Below are 12,784 nucleotides of genomic sequence, written 5' to 3' on the forward strand. Positions count from 1 at the left end.
TTTGTCGTTGTACATGTGTGATAGAGAGACAGAAGGAACTTGAAAGAGGACAAACATACACACATTAGCACAGTATATACCATCACTTTACTTAAAAGCAGCATGGATATACATCTGCTCAAATATGTTAATATCCTTATCTTACAAGTAGCAGAATAAACAAAATGCCAATTTGGGGGGGGGGAGTAATGAAAAATAAAAGAAATGAGAGGGAAAAATGAGTGCTAAAAATTCTTTCAAAACACTTTTATAAAATAATATAAATGAATAAAAAACTGATTCCAGCAAATTCTAATTTTTCCAAATTAAACAGCTGAAAGGAAACACTTTCTGACAGAAACTAGTCATGTTGATGCCAAATTAATGAACCAATAATTGTCTTATAAACAAGTGTTAAGGTTTCAGAAGCCAAAAGAGCACTTGCTTAAGTCTACAATAATCGGTTGCTTTAGAAATTGAAGTTTTTTTCTTTCACTAGAGTTAGACCCTCCTTTAATACAATTAACTAAACCATTCTTGAAATATTATCATTTCCCAGCTGCCATGACATTATTCTTCCCAGTTTTCTTCCTTGTCTGGCTTGTCCTACTTAGGTTTCAGCAGCCCTTCTTCAATCAAACTGTCAATGATGAGTCTCTCAGAGCTTAGTCCTTTCTTCCCCACACTCTATTCAAAGATAATGTCATTATGGCTTTGAGTACTGACAAGCCCTTATTTTACACAGGCTCATAATCCTTCATTCAAAACTTTGGAACGAGATGTTTGAGAGTTCAAATATTTTGAATTTTTAAAATAAAGATAATGTGGCTTTGTTACCATATCTTTCACAATACTGAAAGCAGGATCTACTGTGGCATCTGTTTATCAAACACATTAATATTTCTAAAGGAAAACAGGTATATTCAATGTAGGTGGGATAAATACATAGCCTTACATCAGTTCTGGTCAAGTTTTGCTGCCAAATTCATTTCAGAAAAAAACTTGGTTTTTAGAGATTCTGGATTCAGAATTGTAAACAAAGGGCTGTGAACATTAATTATATCCAGCCCAGATTTTCTGGCTCTTCCAAAATAGCCCACATGATATCTCCAGCTTAAATACAGGCAGCTCAAAATTAACATGTTCAGAATTGAACATCTGATCCTCTTCTAACTCCTCAAACTAATAGTTCTTCATCTAGTCTTTCCATTCATTTCTAACCACACAAACTTACAAGCCAAAAGCCAGAAGAGATTCTGATTTCCCCAAGAATTCCCACATTCTCTAATCCTTGACATCTCCAAACACACTCAATTCTCTCTTCCAACCACCACACTGCCCCTCATCCTAACCTGACCACTCTACTTGCCTGCCAAACTGGACTCTTGATTCTCGTTCCGCCCAACTATAATCCATGCTCCACAGAACTGCCAGAATTATCTTTTAAAATGAAGATCAGGGGACACCTGGATGGCTCAGTTATGCAACTGCCTTCGGCTCAGGTCATGATCCTAGGATCAAGTCCCGCATTGCATATAATCTTTCAGTGTCCTCCAACCGCTTTTTTTTTTTTTAATTTTTCTCTCCTTTATTTGACTTATGCACTGTTCTTTTTCTTTCTTTTTAGAAAGTTTGAGATTATTTCTAGCTTCTTGGGATTTGGACACATGAAAAAATGCCCAATATCACTGGCCATTAGGGAAATACAAATCAAAATCATAATGAGATACCACTTTACACCAATTAGAATGGCAAAAATTAACAAGACAAGAAACAACAAATGTTGGCAAGAATGTGGAGAAGGGGAACTCTCTACCAACTGCTCTTAAGAAAACCTAAACCCTCACTACAGCCTTGTCCTTGCTTATCTCTTTAACCTCACTTCTTACCACTATCTCTCTTCACTCACTTTCATGAAGCATTATTTGCTTTCTACAATGTGACAGCTCTTTCATACGTCTGGGTCTTACATCCATGGGTCCTCAATACCTGGAACACTCCTGCTCTAGAATGTGTCTCTTTACTCATTCTTCAAGTCTCAGTTTTAAATCCCACTTTTCAAAAAAAACCTTTCCCAACTACCAAATTCAAATCAAATTAGGTTGCTCCTATTATTCTATCTCATATAATCCTTCTTTTCCCTTGTAACAGGTTTAATAATTCATAACTTTATATTTAATCATGTATTTAATGTTTACCTCCCTCCTCTATATTGTATAGTCCACCTAGAGCAGGGAGATATTTGTTCTATTTACACATATACTGTATATACCCAGCAACTAGCACAGTGCCTACAAACATGGCAAGTAAAGACGGAAGCATATATGCCTGCAAACAAGCATGAAAGGATTTTGATTTCTGAGATGTGAATCATTCATCACTCTAAGCAGGAAGACTCCCTAGAATCCAAAAAGGCAGCTTCATGAAGTCCTTCTTCACACTTATTGAATGCCTACCATGGGAGCTATTTTAAAAGTGGTGAGGAAATAATCAATTTCTTTTTTGATAGAATTTACATTTTAGTGAAGGAAGACAGATAATAAAAAAAAATATATGGGTAAAAGAACCAGTGTGCTTTACTACATTCAAATATGATGACTAAGAATAATGTTCTAAAAAGAGCTTCCTTCACCAGCCTCAACAGATTACAAAAGATGAAGAACAGCTCCAGCCAGCCCATAATGATAAGAACATAACCCTTGCTCTTATAAGCCGCTGAGATATGGGGGTTTCATCACCCCAGTATACCCAGCCTACCCTGACAGATAAATAAAATTCATGGCATATTAAATAACAGGTGCTAAGGAGAAAAACAAAACAAGAAAAAGGTACAAGAGGATGGGGGTATGAGTTTTATATATGATTCATAAAAGGCATCCATCTTAAACCTAGGCCTTTAATTAAGGCTCTAAGAATATCAAATGGTCTATAAATTATCCCAAGCTTATGGGAGACAGACTTTTTTTTTTTTGAGACAGATTTTTTTTTTTATTGTCTGTCCTCCCTAACTAAAATGGAAGTTCTATGAGAGCATGGATTCTTGACCTTTTGTTAATGGCTATATTCACAGCAGTGAATCATTTGTAATTTTCTTCTCAAGCAGAAGTCAATTTTATAATTCATACATAAGGCTAACTAACAATCACCTGTCTTCATCATCTATCAATATCTTCACTTTCCCCCATTCTCTTTAAGCAGCCTCTTCTGATACACTTAAATAATCCCTTATAATGTGATAGTTATTACATATGGTCCTCATTGCCAAAATAAGACGTGTATCTTTAAAATAGCACTAATAAAACATATACATTGTACATTTCAACATTTCTAATACTAAAAAAATGACATGACAAAAGAATTATATTATTTCTATCAGTAAAACAAATACCCTGTTTTAGATTTAAAGCTTAAAAATACCAACCTGAGCTGTTTCTGTCATTTTCTGTTCAAAATCAGCTTTTGCTAATGCATACTTCTCCACATAAAGTTTATAGGTATCTGTAGCTTTCTTAGATTTAACAGCTGCCTGTAACAAAACAAAAACATTTTTAATTATAAAATGACCTATTTTGTTTCCTAATATAAATTCATTTGAAATAACTACTTAAATGCATTTTAAGGGATGAGGCCTATGGTGAGTCCAGTATGACATAAATTAACTTTAACATCTCTTTTTCAAGTCCTCATTAGTAATTATTTTTGTTATAGTCACAGAATAACACAGAAACTAAATGTTGATTCTCCTTCCCGTCTGATGGAATGTGCCTTGAAAAGTTAAATACTCTCATTTTATAACCCAGAGTATTATCATATAACCACATTATAATGATACAATGTTTTTAAGAATTCAATCAACAAAAATGTGACAATATGATCAGAATATGCTTGACACTCTTTTCTATACCTTCAAGTCTTCCTTCCTTCCACAACATAAACATATTCCATTTAATGTCTGATTAATAATTATAAAGGTACTCAAAAATTGAGAAAATCATTTTCTTTGATGTTTCTCAGTTTCTATTATGCTCCAATAAATCTATAAATTTGTTTATAGATTTTTTCAAGATTTCTATTATTAAAAAATTGTTACTGCATTATTATAGCTCAAGTTTTATCAAAATTACTTATTCAATTAAAACTTAATATATTAAATATTAGGTAGTGAGGAATATGAAAATAAATTTTCTTCCTAAAGGACTTCATGAAAGCAGTAGAACCTATTTTTACCTAGAATGCAACAAAGCCATGGAAGTAAAGATAAATTCTATGGAAGATATAAATTCAGGAAGAAGGAAGACTTTCTGTACCTTGTAGGTTCAAGCAAACATATGGTTCCAGAAACGACTATTCTCAAAGGACTGATCGATTTGGACAAAGGAAGGTTGGGAGGTGAGAAGTGTAAGTGTAAGTAAGAGTTTAAGAAGATCCAAAAAATTAAATAAATAAATAAAGGGAAGGGGCACCTGGGTGGCTTAGTGGGTTAAAGCCTCTGCCTTCAGGTCATGATTCTAGGGTCCAGGGTCCAGGGTCCTGGGTCCTAGAATCCAGCCCCACATAGGCTCTCTGCTCAGCAGGGAGCCTGCTTCCCACCCCCTCTCTCTGCCTGCCTCTCTGCCTACTTGTGGATCTCTGTCTGTCAAATAAATAGAATCTTTTTAAAAAAAAAAAAAAAAAAAAAAAAAAGGAAGATAAAAATATCTCCATTTTCTTGACGAGTAAGAGAATGAAGAACACTTCAAGCCAGGGTTACAGAAGATACAACTGATGATACCAGACAAGTAAAAGTGCTACTAAGTGCCACTGAGGGCTAAGTAAGGCTGAAAAACATGTAATTTATATAGAGCCAATCAGAAACAACATGTAATCATCTCCTGCTACATTCAAGAGTCTAAAAATAAGAATTAGAAACAGAAAGTTGGGTTTACCTGAAAGGCTGGGATTGGCAAGAGATGTAGACAGTCCTACTCTCTAAAAAGGCCCCTCTCTGGGTATCATGCTGAGTGAAATGAGTCAATCAAGAAAGACAATTATCATATGACCTCTCTGATATGAGGAATTTGAGAGGCAGGGTGGAAGGCCTGGGGGGTAGGCATGGAAAAAATGAACAAGATGGGATCAGGAGGAAGGCAAACAATAAGAGACTCTGAATCTCACAAAACAAACTTGAGGGTTGCTAGGGGGTGAGAGGTAAGGAGAGGGTGGTTGAGTTATGGACATTGAGGAGGGTATGTGCTGTGGTGAGTTCTATGAAATGTGTAAGCCTGATGATTCCAGACCTGTACCTCTGTACAGGGGTAAATAATGGATTATATGTTCATAAAAATAATTAAATCAAACAAATAAAAAAAGGCCCCTCTGTATGCTCCTTAATATATAACTATATACATTATATTAAACATGTATGGTCCACGCTTTCCTGAAAGACTTGGTCTTAGAGTTTTATATAGTTCTCTCATTCCTAAAATGGGAAGAATACCGCCTATTTTTTAAAGCTTTAGTGGTGATGAAATGTGACTTGTGTAAAATGATCGGGACAGGGACTGGCATATAGTTAAAGCTACAAAATAAATGGTATCAGCCATATTATGGTTTCTAAAAGTAACACCAACTGGAAAATATAACTGTATTTTGCTATTATTTTATCTAAGAGTTGTACTGAGTTTTCCATCCCTAGAGTAGAAAGTGGTTAAAACCTATACTGATTTTCTAGTTTATTCCTAAAAATAAACCTCTTTTCCCATTGTCTCAGGCCCTTTGACATAATTTACACTACTGTTAGTATATTTCCTCTGAAGTCCTGGCCTTGTTTAAACATGTAACAATTAGATGAGATGGATATTTGAAATTTAATACCTTCACAGAAATCATAGGTAACAAATTGGCTAGATCTGAGAAAAAATTTTAATGGTATGGTTATCTGGGTTTCCTTTGGCTATCTGGGTTTCTTGTTTGTTTTTATAGCAAGAGACTTCAGTTTCTTCTACCAACTACCTGTATTTTCAGTCTGTACAAGAATGGTCAGCAATGTACAGTCCATGGAGTGATTTTCAATGACAGAGCCTCACAAAATAACGTAGTCCCACTAGTAGCCCCTTCTTTGCTTTTGCCCTATTCTAACACCTGCTCTTTTTTTCTTTTCCTACTCCTGAATGAAGACTTGAATTGTGATCACTTAGAGATAACTGCAATTTGGAAAAAATTCATAAAAATTGAAAAGTCCCCCAAAATAGGGCTATAATGATTGTAGCTATACTATTTTATTTTTATTTGTCTGGTTAATAAATTAAAAGTAATTTATTTCATGATATCGTCCCTGTTTTCTTTTTACAGGTTCTATACAAAACAGGATACCTCTCCTTCTAAACTTACCATTAAAACCTCTCTCTAACCTCTTGTTCTGTACTATTTAATACTTTTGCTCCCCACAAAGAAGGAAGCTTCTTGAATACAGAAGGGGAGAATATGTATTTTAGCCTGTAGTATCCTTCATAACATCTAGCATAATGACAAGCACATGGTAGAAACCAAAACACTTACTACTGCACATAAATTATCACTTCATAATCCAACAATCAGAAAAATGCTTGAATAAGACATTTAAAAAGCCAAGACTTTCGTCTTTCACCTCTGTTTAAAGTAAAATAAACTCTTAATTTTTATTATATTAACAAACAAGAAAAATTCAAATACTATTATTTGCTATAATGATTATTTTTCCAAGTAAACACATATGCTGTGTTGCAGACGATACAATGACAGTTTCTCACTCACAAGGAATTTGTAATCTAACAGGAATAAAAGATAACTGCCTAGAGTGCCATTACTCCTTTAAAAGACCTATGATACATCTTTACAATGTGAACAAAGCCATTATTTACATTATTCATTATACTTAGTTATAGGACTTAAAGCAGCACCTGAGCGCCTGAGTGGCTCAGTCATTAGTCTGCCTTTGGCTCAGGTCATGATCCCAGGCTTCAGGGACTGAGCCCCACATCAGACTCCTTGCTCGGCAGGGAGTCTGTTTCTCCCTCTCCCTCTGCCTACTTGTGCGCTCTCTCTCGCTCTCTCTCTCTCTCAAGTTAAAAAAAAAAAAATAGTTACAGGACTTTAAAAGATGGAAAGAAGTTCCTGAAGCATCATTTCTTCTTCCAATAGTCAGTCTCTAGAATTCAAACTAGTTTGGGTACTCAAATTTTTACTGAATCAATAGGTTTAGAAACAATTCTAAAAATTCTAACACTTTCTAAAAATTTAAACCAGCCTTCTTTTCTTAACTTTCTTTTTTCTTCCCGGAATGTTCTCACTGTAAAACTAAGTCTACTTAGTTTTCAACTCACCACAAACTTATTTGTCCACTATAGCCAACCATAAAATTATTTTCTTCATCTCAAAAGTTCAGATCAGGATCTTACTCAGAATATAAAAGGACAGGTAAGTCTTCTGGAGCATATTTTCTGATACGAGGAAGTTGGGGAAAGGAACAGAGAAGATACCCTTTTAAAGTTCTAACTTAGATTTTTTACATCAGCCCTCACTCTTCAAAAGTAAAAATAATAGGCCAGAATCCTACAGAAATTATGTACCAACTTAAAGAAGTATCTTGGAAAACTAACAAAAGGAGTACTTCATCATAAAGGAATAAAATGAAAAAAAAAATTGTTGACACAAAGTGTTTGAGTAAGGACAAAACCAAATTTAAAGAAAAATAAGGGTATCATATAAAAAGATGTTGAGGCAATTTTAGAATATAATTGTATTGGGAACATCTTGATTTTTTTTTAAAGCAAAAAAGAGCCCTCAGAGGAAACAAATAGCAACACTCAATTGAGTCAAAACAACTTTCTAAATAGTATATATACTTAGAAATACTGTAAATTATAGGGTAGAATTATAAAAACAATATCCTAGTAGTTACAAATTTGACCACTTCCACAAAGTCATTATTAAAAAGGGAAGTTAAAGCATTTTTTCTTAAATGAGGAAATTACACTTTCAAAAAAACAGCTACATTCCTTCTCACAAAAAAGAGATGGGCTTTAACAAGTTACCTACTGATAATAAAATAAATCCTGCATTTTATTGATTTCTTTACCTTTTTAAATAAATTTATCAATATACTAGGAGAAATATTTGTGTTTAAGTGCCTGTGATTGCCTGGGTGGTGCAGTCGGTTAAGCGTCTAACTCTTGATTTTAGCCTGGCTCCTGATCTCAGAGTCATGATATTCAGGTCCATACTGGGAGTCTGCTAAGTTTCTCTTCCTCTTCATCTGCCCTTCCCCACCTCATGCTCTCTCTCAGAAACGTAAATTTATTAAATCTTGGGGGAAAAAAAAAAAAAGAATAAAGCATCCCTTCCTCTAAGCTGTCCACATGACTACAAAAAGCACAATCCACCAACTTTCAACCCTTGGAAACAACCATATGCCACAGCTCTGCCTAGTATGTTAATGAAAAGGAAATCCTTTAATCTAAATAATTACCTTATATTAAACCTTTTTTTGCTTTATATAAAAAGATTCAATCATTTCTTTAAGCCTAACTTCTAGGGACCATATATTCTCCAAGTGGTCACTACACTTAGTACACACTAGGTACTAAGTTAAATCTGCTGGGTTTCACACACACACACACACACACACACAAATAAAGAGCACTATTTAGTCAGGATTACTTTTCAACCTTTGGAAAAAATTCAAATAGCATACTTCTGCATTAATGATATGGAATTCATACCAATTTATTGACCTGTATGCTATTGACCTATAGGAACTATTCCTATAGCTCACATTTGAAAAAATAATCTCTTATTTTGAAATATAGTTGGCTTTATCTATATTTGTTCTATCTTTTTCATTTTTTGGAAAAAAATTAATTATTAAACAGACAAAGGGAGGCCCAATGTCCTTACCAATCCCATTCCCACTTGCTCTGCAAAGGAAACTCCCATTATGTAACTCAGTGTTTACTGTCCCTATGCATGTTCCTTGAACAGTTAATTATACTTTAAAAGGTTTTCTTACAGAGAATTAAAGATTATGTGAAAGGCATCAAAATCTACATATTCTTCTGGAACTTTGTTTTTCTTGCTCAACATTATGCTTTTTAGATTCACCCAGGTCAATGACTCATGTCATTCTAGTGCATTCCTTTTTTTTTTAATAATAAACATTTTAGAGCACACAAAAGAAGTGCAATAAACTCCATTAACCTATCACATAACTTCAAGATTTGATCCATTCTTCCCCTTCCAATATTTTTTTGCTACAGTATTTTAAATCCAAGATCTATCATTTTATCCTATAAAATTTATTTGAACTGCTGAATAGTCCCATTATATCAAACAGTCTTCTGCTGTTAAAAATTAAAGCTGTTTTACATAATAACAATTTTTTTCCAATTTGACAATCAACTTATTTATTAGAGGAGTCTAATTCACTTATACACATCATGGCTTTGGTATATTTGAACTTTGAGCTTTTTGCCTACCATTCTTTATTTCCTCCTTCCTTTCCTATCAATAAATATTTTTTAAAGATTTTATTTATTTGACAAAGAGTGATTAAAAGTAGGCAGTGAGACAGGCAGAGAGGGAGGGGGAAGCAGGATCCCCGCTGAGCAGAGAGCCCCACACGGGGCTCAATCCCAGGACCCCAAGATCATAACCTGAGTCCAAAGCAGAGGCTTAACCTACTGAGCCACCCAGGCGCCCCCTTATCAATAAATTTTAATATCCTCTTCTTTGTCCTTATTTAAAAGACTTATTAGACTTTTATTCTTTTAGAAGTTAGGCTTAATGTACCTACTTGATTATTACTAACTCTGATATACCATTAGTTTATAAAGTACACCATTATCTTGTGTACCATTAAAACAGAAAAATTTTATCATCTAAAATATAAAATAATTCTTTTTTATCACTTAAAATTCTAATTTTATACTTCTAGAAGAGCTCTTTTAGACTTAGAAGTATACTAATACAGAAAAAAAAGGAAAACAAAATGAATTATTTGAATAATATCTTCCACATATTCAGATGTAAACTTTCTCAATTACTTTCCAATTGAGAGACTGCTGAGGTGTTTTTTCCCCCACACAATATTATCTTCAATGGCATCAAGACCATTACTGATGTAGTACCTCTTAAAAATGCTCATTATCTCCCAATTTTCTTCTAAACACCAGGGCTCACATTTTCTTGATCTTACCAGAAGGTCTCAACAAAAAGTTTTTAGACAAAAACCAGAACAATTCCTTCCTCAAATCGTCTTAAGATGGTCTGTTAACTAAAACATCAAAGTGCTGCAGTTGTCCAATCATGCTACCACACAGAATAACCAAGTTCACATAGGCAATAAAAATACACATATATATGTCACCTTATCAACAGTGATAATAATGGTATCATCAGCAGAAAATGAATTCTGATTGCAAAGATGTGAGAAAACCAGAAACACCTGGTAGCTTTTAATATTCTCTTTTTCTCTGGAGTCTAGGTCTGAGTTTACCTTTATGTAACCTACTTAATACCAAGAATGTACTTTCAATCTGGGAACTCTTATTTTTTTTAGTATTTATATATACATATATATTTTCTTAAGTTTTTTTATTTTCTTAAGTTTTTATGTTAATTCTAGTTAACTTACAGTGTTGTATTCATCTGTGGACTACTGAATTTCCTCAGGTATAAAAAATCCTGAGCTATGAATTCTTTAAATGTTACTAAACAACCATTCTTTCCATTTTCTTCTGGAATTCACATCAGATGAATGTTGGTAACCTTTGTTTTTGTTTTTTTATGATTTTATTTATTTGAGAGAGAGAAAGTGCAAGAATGCACATGAATAGGGGAGAGGCAAAGGGAGAGGGAGAAACAGACTCCCTCCTAAGCACAGAGCCTAACCTGGGGCTCAATCCTAAAACCCTGAGACTATCACCTGAGCAGAAGACAGAGGTTTAACTGAGTCACACGGGTGCCCCAGTAATCTTTATTTCTTTGTACTAATGTTCTGGGTGGTTCCCTCAGTACCATCTTCCAAATTCAGTCTTTGACTACATCAAGTCTAAAGTTTTAGAGAACGAGCGAGCCTGCACAAAGGGAGAAGCAGACTCCCCACTGAGCAGGGAACCTGATGCAGGACACAAACCTAGGACCCTAAGATCATGCAAAGGCAGACCCTTAACCAACTGAGCTACCCAGGTGTCCCAAGTTTGTATTTTCTATTAATTTTTCCTCAATAACCATATTTTTCATTTCCAAGTTTTCTAATTAGCTGTTTCCCTATCAAGTAGATCTTATTCCATTATGCCTTAATTTTATTTACTAGTTTATATTCATTTATCTCATTGAACATACTGAACACAACCTTTTTTGTTCATCTATTTTATAAATTTAAATTTTATCTTGAGTGAATTCTTCTTCCAATTGGTAAATTTATTGTTGTCTTAGCACTAGATTTCTTGGGTGTACTCTAGAATTTTGGCTGTTCACTCATTTCAAATGGGAGGTTTCTTGTTTTGTCCCCTTCGCCTCTTCTCTCTCACTCCATCAGTGCTGTGGGACAGATCCACAGAATGCAATGTAAATGTCACCAACTAGAATTGTGTTATGTTTTATCCTTTGTGCTCACCCCACCTAATAGTTTTCATGGCATTTTGTGTCACCCCTCAAAGTCCCCAATTTAGTATCAGTCTTATAAAGGCAGTTTTTAATTACTTCCCTGAAAGAATATGGGGGATATGGCCAAAAAAGTGATGAAATGTTCCTTAGCTTGATTTGGGTCAGAATTGTGTCCATTAGCCCCTCCCTTCTGATAGAGCTTTAGCCCTAGTCAGCAGCCTGAGTTTTCTTTTTTTCTCCCTATATTGCTTCACAAAGACAGTGGGACTCCTTGTGCTTTATCTCGGATGGGTAACACTTAGTCCCTTTTAAGAAACAAGAGCTTAAATTCCACAGCCTAACTTAGGACTGTGAGTCCAGCAAAACCAGCAAAACCAATCTCTACACACCACTTTCAGTTTCCATTCTGTTTCTGGTTCACAGAGATAATATTCTACTTTTTTAAGTCCTATAATTTTGTTCTGTTTTCCCTTATCATATTTTATTTACAAATGCTGTGTCTGGAATGGTGTTTTAAAATAGTAAACATACTGTGACTTATCTTTTTCTCCTTCCCAACTTTTATTTATTGCACAAACATTAAAGGAAATCAGTTATGCCAAAATCCATCAACTGTTTTGATTTTTTCCATATTCTCTTCTAGTTTCTGTCCATATATATACACTTCTATAATTACTATAATTGCTAAAATACAGTTACAACTTGTTGGGTTTTTTTTAGTGGATATGTCCCATACTTTAGAAAAGCTTTCAAAATTACCACTCCCTATGGCTCATTCCTAAAGGAGATATAACACATCAAACAAGTGAATGGTTAGTTTAGACTGTTCTGAAAGGGGGAAAAAATCTACTTTCACTTAAAACGCCAAGTGGGGGAAGGGATTGTGGTTTACCGCAATACTACATAAATGTCGTCAAAGTCAGCAATAAATCACCCACAACACATATTTTAAAGCTTATCTTCAAGTATCTATGCCTTTCTAAGTATACCAATCTTGACTAAAAAAAAGTTTACCTTACGTTAAACCCTACACCAAGCAGTATCTTATCAAGTATCTTATTATAAAAATAGCCAACAAATGTCAACGGAAAAAAGAAATTATTTCTTTTTATGTATCTGCTAATGTATTTTTTATACACAACACAACATATTCTACAAACCTAGCTCTTTTTCACTTAGGTAA

At 34.2% G+C, this 12,784-nt stretch overlaps 1 protein-coding gene across 4 annotated transcripts in view; it reads right to left on the minus strand.

Moving 5' to 3' along the window:
- Nucleotides 1–12,784, minus strand: part of FCHO2 (FCH and mu domain containing endocytic adaptor 2) — a 117,240-nt gene that overhangs the window by 68,935 nt on the left and 35,521 nt on the right. For all 4 annotated transcript variants that reach the window (XM_082722918.1, XM_082722917.1, XM_082722920.1 and 1 more), the window contains one exon: nucleotides 3,401–3,505. In XM_082722918.1, the coding sequence (XP_082579044.1) occupies nucleotides 3,401–3,505 (105 nt within the window). The remainder of the gene's footprint in view (nucleotides 1–3,400; nucleotides 3,506–12,784) is intronic.

Source organism: Mustela nivalis, assembly GCF_964662115.1.
Source record: "Mustela nivalis genome assembly, chromosome: 3".
NCBI classification, from domain to species: domain Eukaryota; kingdom Metazoa; phylum Chordata; class Mammalia; order Carnivora; family Mustelidae; genus Mustela; species Mustela nivalis.